This window comes from Oryctolagus cuniculus, chromosome 4 (assembly GCF_964237555.1).
Source record: "Oryctolagus cuniculus chromosome 4, mOryCun1.1, whole genome shotgun sequence".
Lineage (NCBI taxonomy): Eukaryota > Metazoa > Chordata > Mammalia > Lagomorpha > Leporidae > Oryctolagus > Oryctolagus cuniculus.
This window is the reverse complement of record NC_091435.1, coordinates 151412040-151429105: the sequence shown is the minus strand read 5'-3', so window position 1 is coordinate 151429105 and position 17066 is coordinate 151412040. Positions and strand designations below refer to the sequence as shown.

The 17066-nt window shown below is 40.3% G+C and overlaps 1 protein-coding gene across 4 annotated transcripts in view; it reads left to right on the top strand.

Annotated features, from left to right (window-relative positions):
- ANKRD28 (ankyrin repeat domain 28) overlaps positions 1 to 17066 on the top strand; it is a 185182-nt gene that overhangs the window by 47670 nt on the left and 120446 nt on the right. For 2 of the 4 annotated variants that reach the window (XM_008266039.4, XM_008266042.4), the window contains one exon: positions 8171 to 8243. The exons of the other annotated variants lie outside the window; for them this stretch is intronic. In XM_008266039.4, coding sequence (XP_008264261.2) covers positions 8226 to 8243 — 18 coding nt within the window. In that variant the 5' untranslated portion in view covers positions 8171 to 8225. Of the gene's footprint in view, positions 1 to 8170; positions 8244 to 17066 lie in introns of those variants that run through there. 4 annotated transcript variants of the gene reach the window in all.

The window sequence follows — 17066 nt, the reverse complement described above, 5'->3', positions numbered from 1 at the left end:
ATCAAGTAGCTTGTCTGTTCCTAGCTAGTTTAATGCTGCTTTAAAATTTTTTTTTGCCAGATTTTCAGGACTGTAATTACTTGCTTTTGCTTTTTACAGTAAGGGTACCATTTGACAAAATTGTTAATTTATATCAGTGTTTTTCAGCAGGGGGTGATGTTGCTCCTTAGTGGTTATTTTGCAATATCTGGTGACTTTTTTTGTCATCACAGTTTGGGAACAGGTTGTACTTCCAGTATTGTGAATAGAGACCAGGATTGCTGCTAAACATCCTATAATGGGTATGGCTGGACCCCATGAGAAAGAATGTCCTTATATGTTGACAGAGTTGACATTGAGAAATACTGATTTAGATTTATCAGATTTCCTGAATTCCTTACATTACCTGATACATGTGATGCTGTGATGTTTAGTTACTAAGTTTGGACCTAAGGACTTCAACTCCCCCCGCCCCCCCCACACACACACCATCTGTATCTCTCTCTTCCCCTCTCCTTCTGTGTCTCCTTTTTTCTTTTGGACTCCTCTTTCTGAAATAGTTATCCATGAAGAAAATAATAGATTTTGATCTAAATTGATTTACTCTATTTATTAAAGTCTATATAATTGAATTTTTCTTTAATTTTTAATATAATGTAATTCCTAGATTTTCATTCATACGGGAAAAACATTAGTGAACACCTGAGAATTCATTATCCAGCTTCATCAGTTGTCAACATTTTACCATTTCCCCACATTTTTAGAGTATTTTAAAGCAAATTCAATTCACATTTAATTTTCTTTGTGTCAGAGGTCTTTTGAAGCTTAAACTAGAACTAAACAGTTTGAACATAATATGGAATTAGTTTCTAAAGTTTCTTTCTGGAACAAGTTCTGCTCCCTTTCAAAAGTTTACATTATTTGTTGAAGAACTCATGTCATTTGTTCTGGAGAATGTACCACTCTCTAGCCTGACTGATTACATCCCCATGGATTATTTAACATAGTACTCTATGTACTATATTTTTTTCTGTAAATTGGTAACATCAGAGCTCTGATTAGATTCAACTACTCATTTTTTAAAGGATTTACTTATTATATTTGAAAGGAAGAGTTAGAGAAAGACAAGAGAGAGAGAGCGAGCAAGCAAGCGAGCTCTAGTGCTTCTCTCTGCTAGTTCACTCCACAGATGGCCACAATGGCCAGTGCTGGGTCAGCCTGAAGGCAGGAGCTTCATCCAGGTCTTCTACGTGAGTGGCAGCAGCCCAAACACTTGGGCCATCTTCTGCTGCTTTCCTCCAGGCCGTTAACAGTGAGCTGGATTGGAAATAGAGCAGCTGGACACAAACAGCATCCATATGGGATGCCAGTGTCATAGGCGGTGGCTTTACTCACTATACTGCAATGCTGGCCCCCATCTGGCAGCCTTTGTGTTGAAGGAAAATAGATTGGCAGAGTAAAATGAACCTGTTAATTCATTTCAGTAATATGCTAAATGAAGCATTGTTTTAAATAATTCTTACCCATATACATATGATTCACCTGTGTAACTTACTGTTTTTAATTTATGTATTTTTAAAGATTTATTTATTTACTTGAAAGTCAGAGTTACACAGAGAGGAGAGGCAGAGAGAGAGAGGTCTTCAATCAGGTGGTTCACTCCCCAATTGGCCACAACCGCCAGAGCTGCGCCTGTCTGAAGACAGGAGCCAGGAGCTTCTTCTGGGTCGTCTACACGGGTGCAAGGGCCCAAGGACTTGGGCCATCTTCTACTGCTTTCCCAGGCCACAGCAGAGAGCTGGTTTGGAAGTGGAACAGCCGGGTCTTAAACAGGCACCCATATGAGATGCCGGTGCTTCAGGCTAGGGCATTAACCCTCTGTGCCACAGCACCAGCCACCCGTGTAACTTTTAAAATTTAATTTTAACAGGCAATTTTATGGTTTGTGGTTTAAAAGGAAAACAAAAAGTATACTGTAAGCATTACCCCTTCCACTTCCACCCACATCATCCTCAAACCATCTGATGTCCTATATTATAACCAAACAGTATTGCTGTATTTATACTTAGAGATTTTGGGACTATATTGGCAAATATACATTACCTCCGTTTTCCAAATGGATTATCTGTTTGTCCCAGGACTGCTTGTTGGAAAGAATATTCTTTCCCTGTTGAATTGCTTTTGTACCCCTTCCAAAAATCAGTTGAACATATATGAATAATCTGTTTCTGGTCTCTTCCATCCCATTCTGTTGGATCTCTATGTTAGTCTTTTCTCTAGTAATACACTGTATTGATTACTGTAACTTTTTAGTAGTGTGATTCCTCCAACTTTATTTTATATTTCAAAATTGTTCCTTCTCATTTCTTTGCCTTCACTCTGTGATTTTTTAAAAAAAGATCTATTTATTTATTTGAAAGGCAGAGGCTGAGAGAGAGAGAGGTCAGCCTTCCATCCTCTGGTTCACTCCCCAGATGGCTGCAATGGCCGGAGCTGTGCCAATCCGAAGCCAGGAGCCAGGAGCTTTCTCTGAGTCTCCCATGTGCGTGCAGGGGCCCAAGGACTTGGGCTGTCTTCCATTGCTGTTCCAGGCCAGAGCAGAGAGCTGGATTAGAAGTGGAGCAGCAGGGACTCGAACTGGTACCCATATTGGATGCTGGCACTGCAGGCGGCGGCGGCTTTACCTGCTATGTCACAGCGCTGGCTTCCCCATGTGAATTTTTTAATCAGCCTATTTCTACAAAAAAAGCCACTGGAATTTTTTCTTATCTGTAAGTGAGTACAAGTGACATGAAATCTTCCCATCCATGAGCATGGTTTCTCTTTGTTTACTTAAGTCCTCTTTGATATTTTTCATCAATATTCTGTAGTCTTTATCATAAGGATTCTGTACATATTTTATTAAATTGGTATCTTAGTACTTCTAGGTTCTTTGGTGCTGTTATGAATGGTACTGTGTTTTTATTTTGATTTCAGGTTGTTCATTAGTAGAAATATTATGTTGGCTTTGCTTAAATTTACTTATTAGTTCTAGGACTTTTTTAAAAAAATAGATTCGATAGAATTTTCTAAAGAGGCAATCATTGTCTAATAATGCAAGTAGTTTTATTTCTTCCTTTCCAAATCTTGTGTCTTTAATTACTTAAAAAAAAAAAAAAAAACTGTTTATTTGAAAGTAACACAGAGAGAGAAGGAGAGGCAGAGAGAAAGAGAGAGGGAGAGGTCTTCCATCTGCTAGTTCACTCCCCTGTTGGCTGCAACAGCCAGAGCTGTACCAATCTGAAGCCAGGAGACAGGAGCTTCTTCCGGGTCTTCCCACGTGGGTGCAGGGCCCCAAGGACTTGGGCCATCTTCTACTGCTTTTCCAGCAGAGAGCTGGACCGCAAGTGGAGCAGCCGGGACTCACCGGCGCCCATATGGGATGCCAGCACTGCACGTGGCGGCTTTACCCACTGTGTCACAGGGCCGGCCCCATTAATTAGCTTAAAACCCTACTTCAGTGCCAAGTCTTCCAATATGACATGGAATAGGAGTGGTAAGAGGAGACATCCCTGCCAGTTTGCCATGTTAAGGAGAAAGAAGTCAGTAAATTAGTGGTACTTTTATATTTCTCTAAACATATAAATCTCAATGCAATGATCACATAGGAAAGGAATCCTGTTTTGTTTTGTTTTCCAGGTTGCTGCTCTGTTCTGATATCACTCATTGATTGGCTTTATCTTGTGATTCCTAATGCATTATGTTCAGGAATATCATCTGACTCCTCCCCCCTTCCTAAGACTCCCAACCTCCTGTTGTGAATAGTTGGTATTAGGTTAGTCTGTGTGAAATTGCCAGTGTTAGTTTATAACCTGTAAAATATTTTATCTGGTTGAGACAAAACAGTCTTGTGTTGACAAAATAATCAGTATGGGAAGTGTTCATGCTTGAGTGCTGGTCATGGTGTTGTGTTGTGTGTTGCGCAGAATCACGAGGGCAGGTATTGTGTGAACGAGGTGCTCACTGTGAAACACTGGCTTTTACAATACTCAGGTGTGTTCACCTCTGTGACAAATCTGCCAGTATATGCACAGATTTCTCAGTATGAGTTCTCTCCTTATCTTAGTCTCATGTGTCTCAGGGTCTTGTGATACTTTTGCGTGAGAAGATTCTCTCCTACTCAGTTTAATGTGAATTTTTTAGTCACTTAGTATCTAGTGGGTTGAATAAATATGTATTTTTCTTTTGAAATAATATGCTTCGAGAGGAAGAAGATGCATGCATTTATAATAGAAAAAACCTGATATTTCTTTAGTTCTCTGGTAGTGTTTTTTCATGGAAATTGTGAGTGAACTAAAGCTATAATCTTTCTGCTTTTTAGGTTCGTAAGCTGATCTTTTATAACCCTCTATTACATATCTAGAAAAAGGAAATATATAAGAGATTTTATATAAGCTTCATGAAACCAGAAACTTTCTTTGGTTTACTGCTGTGTTTCTTGTGGGTATAAGAGGCTGGGCTACCTATATATGATTAGAGAAAATGTAATATTTGCATAAGACATAAATTTTAGTATAAAAAGTCATTGCAGTTAGATATTGCTTGATATGCTTCCAAAAAATCCCATAGTTGTTGAGCCAATTAAATTGTGTTAGTAAACACTTTAGTAACAGAAGGCTGTTGTTTTTCATCAGAAATTTGCTCATGATATCATTTTGAGCATGACTGTTAATTTAACAAGATTAGAATATAACTAACAAAACTTTGTATGTGTGTGCATGAGTGGTGTTTAAGCATTTTATATATTTGAAAGGCGAAGTGATAGAGAGGAAGAGACAGAGATCTTATATCTGTTGTTTCAGACCCCAAATAGTTGCAATAGCTAGGGCTGGTTCAGGCCAAAGCCAGAAACTCCATCCAGCTCTTCCACATGGGTGAATGGGGCCCAAGTACTTAGGCCATCTTCTGCTACTTTTCCCAGGCCTTTAGCAGGGAGCTGATTAGAAGCCGAGGAGCCAGGATTAAAACTGGTGCCCCAATATGGGATGCAGATGTCAACAAGCAAAGCAGTGTCTTAAACTACTGCACCACAACACTGGCTCCCCTCCTCATTCATCTAAGAGCTTTATTTAAAATACATGACTCAGGGAAGACTTTACCTTTGTACTGGGAATAATGTGGTGATTTGGAGTAATGAGGAAATTTCATTTCTTTTGCTTTTGCTACCACCTGATGGCAAATTATATTATCATGTTTGGTACATGCTGTAGAACACATTGTAAAAATAATGTCTCTTTAGTATTTTTGTTGAAATTAATTGTTTCATAAGTAATTTCAAGAAAAGGAGAAAAAAATTTTAATGTGTTTAGAATTATAGCTACGCCTCCCACTAAAATGGCTAGGGTAGTTTCTTTTTTTTAATAAGGGAGCCACAGATTTTTTTAATTAATTTATTTGAAAGGCGGAGTTACAGAGGGGCAGAGGCAGAGAGAGAGAGCAAGCGAGCAAGGGATGTCTTCCATCCACTGGTTCACTCCCCAGATGGCCACAATGGCAGGAGCTGAGCCTACTGGCAGCCAGGAGTCAGGAGCTTCTTCTGGGTCTCATGAGGTGTAGGAGCCCAAGGACTTGGCACCTTCTACTGCTTTCCCAGGCCATAGCACGGACCTGGATCAGAAGTGAAGCAGCGGACTCAAACCAGCGCTGATATGGGATGCCTGCACTGCAGGCGGTGGCTTTACTTGCAGTGCCACAGGGCCGACCCTAGGGTAGTTTGTTTCTTCCTCCCTCCCTCCTCTTTTTTTAAAGGTTTATTTATTTATTTGAAAGTCAAGTTACACAGAGAGAGGAGAAGTAGAGAGACAGAGGTCTTCTATCCGATGGTTCACTCCCCAATTAGCCGCAAACAGCCAGAGCTGGGCTGATCCGAAGCCAGGAGCTTCTTCCGGGTCTCCCATGTGGGTGCAGGGCCCCAAGGACTTGGGCCATCTTCCACTGCTTTCCCAGGCCACAGTGGAGAGTTGGATCAGAAGAGGAACAGCCGGGACTAGAACTGGTGCCCAGGTGGGATGCCGGCGCTTCAGGCCAGGGCGTTAACCTGCTTCTCCACAGTGCCAGCCCCCCTTCCTTTCCTCCCCTTCCCCTTCCCCTTCCCCTTCCCCTTCCCCTTCCCCTTCCCCTTCCCCTTCCCCTTCCCCTTCCCCTTCCCCTTCCCTTCTCTTCTCTTTCCTTTCCCTTTCTCTCTCTCTCTCTCTCTCTCCTTTCTTTCTTAACTAGTTTCGTGATTATTTTTTAAGTGATTTTATCATTTTGCATTTTTTTTTTAAATTTTAAGTTATACAAGTTTCATGTGTTTCATATATACAGATTTAGGGACATACTGATATTCCCCCCCACCTTCCCTGCAACCCACATGCTTCAGCCTTTCTTTCTTCTTCCTCCCTCTCCCATTCCCACTCTTTAATTTTTACAAAGATCTGCCTTCAGTTTGCTTAATGATTGTAAGGTTAACCCTACACTAAGTAAAGGAGTTCAACAAATAATACAAAGGAAAAAAACACTGTTCCTCAACAGAAGAAACAAGGGCTGTAAATAATGATCGAATCTCCAGATGTCCATTTCACTCCAATACATTACATTTCGGGTACTGTATTAGTTACCTCAGATCAGGGAAAAACACATGTCCATCTACTGTTGACTGGATAAAAAAACTATGGTATACACACACACACACTGTGGAGTACTACTCAGCTGTAAAAAAAAAATCCCATCTTTCGCAGCAAGATGGATGCATCTGGAAGCCATTATACTTAGTGAGATAAGCCAGTCTCAAAGTCAGTTTCTGTCTTTTGACATTTTAGAAAGGCATATTTAGGACATAAGCAATAATTGTTATAACAGAAGCTGATGATTCTTTCAGATGAACAAGAATTGCAGTTGGCAGCATTCTTTTATGTAGGGAATTTAATTCTGACATGTGTTCATTCTAGGTCGTCTCATGTAAGAATTATGGTGCCATAATTTTTGGCCTAATTTATATTTGAGGATAAACCATTTCTTAAAAGTTGACTAGTGGTATATTTATTTTTATTTTGGGGAAATTACTATATGAGACTATATTATCTTAGAAAAATTTTTCTGTCAAAATGCTTATTCTCAGGAAATTGGTTAAATATGCATATTGGTTTTGAATGGACTTTCATATAGTCATTTAGCATGTTGTTTAGGGTTATTTACTGAATGGATAAAGTTTGCAGTGTTTAGTAGGGAGAGATGGAGAGAAGCAAGTTACTAAAACAAATATGTTATCCCAATTTTTCAAGAAGCATAGCTGCAGAAAATGGTTACCAGTGTTTCTCTTTGGGAGATATTATGGTGATTTCTTAAGTTTATGTATTTCTTAAATGAACATGTTTTATATTATATAGATGAATATTTTATACCATATAGGCAGTATCCTATATTAAGATTTTTCCTATGAATAAATATATAATTATTGATTAGAAAGAAGTTGTGGGATATGTTACTAGGTGATATATTTGAAATAGGGATTGTGTGTCAGATTTATCAGGGTGACTTGTTGCTGGTAATTCCAGGAAACAGGCTGTGCTTTTTGGATCTCTTCTGGAAATCCAGTAAGGATTAGTTCATATATAAAGTCTTTTTAAAAAATGTCTTATTGAGCCGGCGCCGTGGCTCAATAGGCTAATCCTCCACCTTGCGGCGCCGGCACACCGGGTTCTAGTCCCGGTCGGGGCGCCAGATTCTGTCCCGGTTGCCCCTCTTCCAGGCCAGCTCTCTGCTATGGCCAGGGAGTGCAGTGGAGGATGGCCCAGGTGCTTGGGCCCTGCACCCCATGGGAGACCAGGAAAAGCACCTGGCTCCTGGCTCCTGCCATCGGATCAGCGCGGTGCGCCGGCTGCAGCGGCGGCCATTGGAGGGTGAACCAACGGCAAAGGAAGACCTTTCTCTCTGTCTCTCTCTCACTGTCCACTCTGACTGTCAAAAAAAAAAAAAAAAAAAAAGTCTTATTATACAGATTAGTAATTTTCTTTCTTGATAGAAGGATAAAACCAAAATCTAGTTAAAATCCAAAATAAGTCTTTGAATATTATTTAATAGTTCAGTGTTAAGGTAGTAGTTATATAAAACATAGCCCTTCATTTCTAGGATCAGCCTGTTCTTGCTTTTGATAATCTGTTTTCTGCCACAGGCCTTTGATTGGAATTGAAACAATACAACTACTGCTTCCACCAGAGGAAAATAGTATGGGAATTCCTATTATGGTAGGTTGTTTTCTAGTAGTCTCTCTGCAGTAATAGAGGCAGCTCTTGAAATTTGTTGGTTTGTTGGTATTTATGCCTTCTTTTAACCTAAACTTTTTATATATAACTGTATGTGAGTAAATACTTAATGCTAGCCAAAACCTCATTATTAAAGACATTTTATTTATAGCAGTGGGCCCTGGATTAGTGGATTTAGTATAGGAACTTAATTTTTCAGTGGAGGGAACTTGAAAATCTGATTTAAGATCTCTGTGTTATCTCTTTCAGAAGAAAATATTAAATAGCTGAAAGGGGCAGTCTCACTCCGAAAATGATTAAATTAGCAGATATTTTTATCCTCTTGTTCGGCTATAAGCGTCACTTTGCTCATAGCTCATTCTCTTAAATGGTAAATGTTTGGGGTTCATACTTTAAACATTTTCAGACATTGAACAATCACCTGGGAATAGTCCTGTGTTTTTAATAAAAGTACTTTTAGAAATCTCATAAACCCTAGAGGTGTTAGACAAAGGCAATGGTGAAGACAATATAAACTTCTATATTATTTGTTCAGGCTTCTTATTTGAAATGGAAACACATTGAAATATTAATAGAATAAAAGAAAATGTGGTCCAGTAATTGGCTTGTTTACCAAATTGAAATCTGCTGTGCCTCTTGTTCAATATCTTATTTGATATAACCTTGATGAAAAACTATTTCAAAACCAAAAGATTAATTTTCGCTGGGTTTTTGTTATAATTAGTTCTTAGTTGTATTAAACTTTTTTTTTCTTTTTTAAAGAAGAGGTGGTCATTAGAAGGAAATGGAAAGATTTTACTTGGCTGTTTCTTGATAGGAAAGGAGATTGAGAACATTAAATTGGACTAAATAGGGGACGGTGTTTAGCTTGGCAGTTAAGATGCTGGTGTCCTAGGCCGGCGCCGCGGCTCACTAGGCTAATCCTCCGTCTAGCGGCGCCGGCACACTGGGTTCTAGTCCCGGTCAGGGTGCCGGATTCTGTCCCTGTTGCCCCTCTTCCAGGCCAGCCCTCTGCTGTGGCCAGGGAGTGCAGTGGAGGATGGCCCAGGTGCTTGGGCCCTGCACCCCATGGGAGACCAGGAAAAGCACCTGGCTCCTGGCTCCTGCCATCGGATCAGCGCGGTGCGCCGGCCGCAGCGCGCCGGCCGCAGCGGCCATTGGAGGGTGAACCAACGGCAAAAGGAAGACCTTTCTCTCTGTCTCTCTCTCACTGTCCACTCTGCCTGTCAAAAAAAAAAAAAAAAAGATGCTGGTGTCCTGTGTCAGCGGGCCTGGATTCTATACCTGGCCCTGGTTCTGCCTCCTGACTCCAGTTTCTTGCTAGCACAGACCCAAGGAGACAGTGGTGATTTATATAGTAGTAAATTGGGTCACTGTCACCCACGTGGGAGACCTGAATTGAGTTCCTGGGTCATGGCTTTGGCTTGGCCCAGCAGCCCCTGCTGTTATGGACATTTGGGGATTGAACCAGTAGAAGGGAGTATTCTCTGCGTCTCAAATATGTAAAAATTAAAATAAACTGGAGTTTGGAGTAGGAACAGGTGTTGTGGCAAAGTGGGGTAAGCTGCTGCCTGGGATTCCCAGTGTCACCGGAGTCCCAGCTTGAGCTAGTGGATAGAAGACCTCTCTGTCTGTTTGTCCCTCCTCTCTCCCCTCTCTGAACTGCTCTTCAAGTACAATAAATACACATTTAAAATAAATTGAAGTAAATAAAATCCTGTGACCTGAAGATTCATAATCCCTTTAGAAATTATGAATTCAAATGAAATAACTGATTGTGTTTCTGAGCCTTTTTCTAGGCAGGTCTAGATTATCTGCCAAGCCCACTTTGTTTGTTTGTTTGTTTTGTAAGTACATAGAATAGTTATGGGTGACTAGAGAGTCCCATTGGAAATTTGTCCCCTAATACATACATACATACATATATACTTTATTTCTGGTTATAAACTGTCATGTAGCCATAGGTGCAATAAAAGCTTTGAATGAATTTTATAATGCTCTTATCGTAATTCTGTTTCCAGTCAAGCATTTGAGTAATAGGTGGGAAAGGCAGAAAAACAAGAAAATGCCAGACTCAAGATGGTAAGGATAACATTTAGTTGGGAAGATGTAATGAATAGAAGACACCGTCGTTATCATAGAGCGTGTTTGTTTTTCCTTTCATGGTGGTTTCTGCATGGCTGCTTGCCATCATGCAAGTTGTAATTATCATATTTTGCCACTGGGTGGTGCTGTTGCATTGGTTACCACAAACCCTTTTTAAATTTATGTAAGAAAACCATTTGAAAGTTCACCCATAAAGAGCAGTAAAATTAAGATGATATAGGTAGTGATATGTTTATATAAATTCAAAGTAGTAAGACATAACCATTACTTGTGATACAATGTGCACATTAAACATTTTTAAAGATAAATTCCCATATATAGTTTTAATACAATCTTTGATTCTCACCTTAGAAACATGTAAAATGCTTTGATTTTTTTTAGATAGTACCAAAATATAAATAGCATCTACATTAAACCACAGTTTCTTAATCTGTAATGGTAAGAAAAATACAGGTGGCTCAGTTCTAAAAAAAAAAAAAAAAAAACTCCTTGATGATGATTTTGTCTTTTTCTCTTATTCTGTAGCTATTCAAACTCCTTTCATTGAAACCTTTTTATTTCACAAATACTGTATTCAAAATTTGATTTTTTAAGAGACTCAGAGAGAAAGCTCTTGCATTTACTGGTGCACTCCCCAAGTGGCTGCAGTGGCCAGGGGGCCTAAGCCAGGAGCCAGGAGCTTCTTCCTGGTCTCCCACATGCGTGCAGGGGCCCAAGAACTTGGACCATCTTCTGCTTTCCCAGGTGCATTAACAGGGAGCTGGATTGGAAGAGGAGCAGCTGGGTCTTGAACTGGTGCCCCATGGGATACTGGTGTCACAAGTGGCAGCTTTACCCAGTACACCACAGTACCGGCTCCCCAAAATCTGACTCTTTGTTTTAAAACCACCAAATGACTTTTTGTTATTTGAGTGAATCAGAGTCTACTTGGAATTGTAGCGATATTATCGAGATCCCAGTTCAGCAAAAATAATAATGTGATATAGTATTCTCTTACTATTTTTAAAGAGCAAAAAGTAAGTGCAGACTTCAGACTATCAATGCCCCTAAACAACTTGTTCTGAGACTTTCTCCAATCCAGTCTGTCATTATTTCTTTTTTTGTTTGAAGGATTATTTTTATAAAAGCAAAGTGATAAAGATAGGCATCTTAAAATTACCCTTTCTTGTATTCACTAGCTTTCTGAGGACTTCTGAGGTATGATTTAGAGGCTGCTACAGCCCAATAGGTATGAATTCAGAACCTTCATTTGCCTGCAAGGCCTAACAATTGTGGTCTCTCAGGAGTGGTGGGTTTAATGACTCTGACTCTGCAGTTTGCTTTTTAGCAGTGTGTTTCCTCTATCTCTCAAAGCAAAATAAAAGCCTTCTCTTGAACATAATTAATGTTATTTTGTATGTAGTATTGTATTCCAGGTAACTTTTTTTAAGTATTATCCCAGGTGTTTGAAAATTCTTTGAAAATTTGATTTTTAAATATAACATAAAATTCCTTTTATTCAACATTTAGATTGTTTTTAATATTTTGTAATAAATGATGCTTCAGGAAAATGTTGATAGGTAAAGTCTCCAGGTTTTAGGTTATTTCCTTATAGCTACATTCTTGCAAGTAGAAGTGCTGGTGGTGTTGATACTGTTGGCAGGTTTTTCCTCCAGAGAAGTTGCCCCAGTTTACTCTCCTCACCATCCCACATGGCTTCTGGCCAATTACCGCATCGTTTACTAGCCTTTCCCTGCCATTAGTGTTGCCTCATTTTTTAGGTCACCCTTGACACTGTGTCCACAGTGTGTCCTCTGATAAACAAGTCTTATATTGTATCTTTTTGACTGAAAATCTGTTAGTGACCTCCCTGTCAGAATGCAGACTAGAGCCTTTACGGTTTGGCGTCCATCTTCTTTCATGTGCCACCCTGCTGTGTATCTGATGATGAGAGGCCGTGGAGGAGCGTTCTAGACACAGGGACAGGCACAGCGTGTGCAGCTGCCTGCTGCGTCTGAACTGCAGCAGCTACGTAGATCCATGTGGACTTTCAGGCAGGGAGTGGAGGCAGGCTTCAGCGCACTTCAGTAACATCTAATTGACCAAATATGAGCAAACCAATATCATATTATCTATGACTAGAATTAAGGGCTCCTGGTGACAAATCACAGAGATCTAATTGAACCTGTCTCTGAGAGGCAGAAGGAAATTTATTGGCCAGGCTGTATGGATGGTCAGACAAAGCTAGGTTCACAACTCGGTGACAGTGAATTCTCTTTCCTCTCCTACTCTCTCTCTCTTTATTTTTTTTTAATTTTATTTATTTGACAGGTAGAGTTACAGACAGTGAGAGAGAGAGAGAAAGGTCTTCCTTCCGTTGGTTCACTCCCCAAATGGCTGTTACGGCCGGTGCTACACCGATCCGAAGCCAGGAGCCAGGAGCTTCTTCCTGGTTTCCCATGCGGGTGCAGGGGCCCAAACACTTGGGCCATCCTCCAATGCCCTCCCGGGCCACAGCAGAGAGCTGGACTGGAAGAGGAGCAACCGGGACTAGAACCTGGCACCCAAATGGGATGCCGGCACCACAGGCGGAGAATTAAGCAAAATGAGCCACAGCACCAGCCCCCTCTCCTACTCTTAAGAATTTGCTCTTTTTTTCTTTCTGTCCTACAGGCAGTGTAGCTTACATTGGCTTTACAGTCCCAAAGTAAAGATAGCCCTGTCAGTAAAGTAAAGTGCTAAGGAAGAGGGTGTCTGGTTTCCATCATGCGCTTGTTCACATACATGTGTGACTAGCACTAGGTGGTACTATGACCATACCTGGGTTTCTTGTATGCCTCTGGACTCAAGGTGCTCCTTGTTAAAGAGAGGATTCTTGCAGAAGAACTCGTGTCTGCCACAAGGATGGATAGAGCTAGGAGGGTCAAGATGTATAAGACCCATTGAAAGATAGTTTTGACAGTTCAGGTAAGGTCTGAAATGTATCTGAATGGGTCACTGTGTGCAAAGAGAGTTGCGGATTTTAGGTGAACTGGTTAGAAATGGGTGATTCAAGTGGGAGATACAATAAGGGAAGGCTACTGTATGTCTGTGGTGACGCCATTGCTCTTAACCAATATGGGAACTCGGAAAGGGGAGGGTGCTGGAGGTGACAAGTTGAATTTTGACATGAATTTGTCTAGAAGGAGATGGTAGCCCAAAAGGAGGAAAAGCAGCTGAAAAGCAAACCAGTATTTTTAAGTATGAGTTTTAGAAGAAAAGCCAAGTGAATGGAGGCCAAAAAAGATAACTTAGAAAAAGGTGAAATTTTGGGCCGGCGCCACGGCTCACTAGGCTAATCCTCCGCCTAGCGGCGCCGGCACACCGGGTTCTAGTCCCGGTTGGGGCGCCGGATTCTGTCCCGGTTGCCCCTCTTCCAGGCCAGCCCTCCGCTGTGGCCAGGGAGTGCAGTGGAGGATGGCCCAAGTGCTTGGGCCCTGCACCCCATGGGAGACCAGGAAAAGCACCTGGAGCCTGGCTCCTGCCATCGGATCAGCGCGGTGCGCCGGCCGCGGCAGCCATTGGAGGGTGAACCAACGGCAAAGGAAGACCTTTCTCTCTGTCTCTCTCTCTCTCACTGTCCACTCTGCCTGTCAAAAAAAAAAAAAAAAAAAAAAAAAGGTGAAATTTTGTGGAAGCAACAAAAAGAGTTTAATAAAGGTTATTGCTATCCAGTATTTTAGAATAGTTGAGAAAAATGAGTTTCATGAGAGGCTACGGTTTGAGACCTTAGAGCACGGTTAGTTGATTGTGGAGTAGGAAGGCAGATTACAGTGTGTTGAAACAATTTAGAAAATGTGTGGTAGCTTGGTAAAGAGACACGAAGGTTTTCTGTTGCCCAAGAGGAAGGAGCAGACAGTCATGAGGACTAATTTAAGAAAGGAATCTCCCCACGTTACCTACCTTAAAAAGCATTGTTGTGAGGAACCAGTGGGAGAATAGATGGGAAAATATTGTTTAACTGGGAGGTACTGATACAAACAGAAAAGTATAATACTCTAATTTTTTGGCATAGCTATCATTTTTTTTAATTAAAGATTGATTTATTTGAAAGAAACAGTGATGATAAAGGAGAGACAGAGAGAGAGAGGGAGAATCTGTCTTCCATCTGCCGGTTTATTCCTCAGCTGAGGCCAGGCCCAGTGAAGCCAGGATCCAGGAAGTCCATCCTGGTGTTTCACCTGGGCAGCAGGAACTCAGGTACTTGAACTGTTATCCACTGTTTTCAAGGTACATTAGTGGGGATCTGGATCAGACATGGAGTAGATGGAACTTGAACCAGCATGCCACTGTGGGATATAGGTGTCCCATGCAGTGACTTAACCCACTGTGGTCATTTGGGGAGTGAACCAGCTGATGGAAGACACCTCTCTCTCTCTCCCTCTCGCTCTTGCTCTGCCTCTCAAATAAATGAAATCTTTTAAAATGAAATAAAAAGAGAGCCCCAGAAAGAAACTGTCCTTTCTCCTGGGCAGCAATATGTGTTTGATGTGATGCCATGAAGTGGGACAGGTATCTTGTGACTGTAAAGGAATTATCCCAAGATCCATGTTGAGTTTGAAGAGCGAAAGGTTGAAAACCTAGTCCTATGGGATAATACTGAACAGTGAATCAGTCAGCCACCTTAAAGCCACCTTAGTTCAATTCTTGCTGTTTGTGGTGATAAACCTCTTTATTGTTTAAGGCAGTTTAATGTAATATGCTATTTTAGAAAATATTTTCAGTTTCAGATAGTCCTAATGTTAAAGAGCAAACATTTAATATCCTGTTACATTCAAAAGTAGACATTTTGTGGAAGGTTCATGAAGATGTAATGAGCTTCTTAATTGAAATGAATTGTATTAAGTCAGAAAAATGCTCTAAACTGAGTCATTTAAAGTAGTCATGTTGAGTACTTTTTGTCTCCACCCTTCCTGGGGTTCAGAAAGACATAAATCACTTTCCTAGCATTTCCCAATGATAATAAGTACTTTGACATGGAAGTGATATATACAGTCCCAATTTGTATATGAAATAACCAGTGTGTGTTTCAGCTACTGATCTTACTGTATTTGTGGGAATTCCTTGGGCAACTCCTGTAATCATTGGTTTTAAGGGTAAACATTGGGTAGCCATGGCAACTTATTTTGAAATAGAAAATTTTCTCTCTTCAGCTTTTAAAGTGCTGTAACTTGATACTACATTCATCGTAGTGTCACCACAGTGTAGAAACCAGAATGAATTGTAAATAACCTTTTCTTGGTCTTTTTAAAGAAGGGCAAAAATTATAGCCTATTTAAAATAATTTTACACTCTGATTTGTAATAGGGAGGCTAAAGTATCTTTGATACAGTTGCTGAAAGATAATTAATTATGCAAATAATAGTATGATTAGATTTCAGAGAATGTTTATCCTGGGCCTAAAAGAACAGAAGTCAAACACTAGACATGCAGGAAATCACATAAATCCTAATTAAAAATTATACTGATAAGAGACAGATTGAATAGGATATCACATAAAAAAAGAAACAAAAAACTCTAATTCAAGCTGACCTCCAGTCCATTCTGAATGATGAATGCTTTTGCTTAATTTCAAACTGCTTCTTGAGGAAATCAAAGTTATTAAGAATATTTGCTCAGGTAGTTTTTTTCCCTTACTTTTGGTGTGTTAGTATATTCCAGAAAACTTACCTGTGTTGTTTGGTTTCTCAAACTTTTTGGCTTGTATTCCTTTGAAAGGAAATTTCTCAAGACTCACACCTGAAAATGATCCTGTAAATATTTAGACCTTAAGTCTCAGATTTGTAGCACTTGAGTCTACATTTCTGCAGAAAATTGGTCCACTTTTGGCTTAACTGAAACTCAGTGGTTTTGTAAAATACAAGCTTCTCTAGAAATCTTTGTAAGTGTTGGCATTCCTTTGTTCACAGGCAGTATCTTGGGAATGCCTCCGTGTGTGTGTGTGTGTGTGTGTGTGTGTTGGGGGTGGGCAAAGTCTTCTTTTGAGGCACATGCCATCTAGTTAGGCGACCCTTCTATTTCTTGTTATTAACAGCTGCCAAATCTCACTCACCTTTCTGTTTGTTTCACTCATCCAGGTCATTTTGCTTCCTTGTAGACGATATTTTGGACTTCATACTTTATTTAAACTCCACATCAGCAGTCACCTGCATTTGGCTCTGCACACCTGTGTGTCAGTTACTACGTACCCGACAACTTGTCTGCAGAAACTACCTTCACTTCTGTGTGTGTTAGCCAGCCTAGAAATCATGAGCATTTATTGCTTTTAACGTCCAGCTACTCACAACTGTTCAGCCACTCACTTGGACTCCTTTTCAACTCGATCCTTCCTCTTCTATTAATTTACCCACATTAGCCCTTCATTTCAAAGGAAGATGATCCCCTCTTCTTAAAAGTTTTCACCTCTTAGACCTCTTCCTCCTCTTTGTGCTCTTCTATCAATTATTCCCACATTTTTCTTTTAGAAAAATAAGTTCTTTAGTCTTTAAAAATATTTGTCTTGATCTTCGAGCTTTTTAAAAACTCTCTAGCAGTTGCCAAATTTATTCTTTTCTTCATAGTCAGAGTTCCTGAGGAAAACCTAATCTGTGATTACACCGACTTCTTTTCATTCTCCCATTCATTAATCTGCCTACTGTTGTCAACAGAGAAAAAGAACGTAAACTTATAAAATGTTAGAAC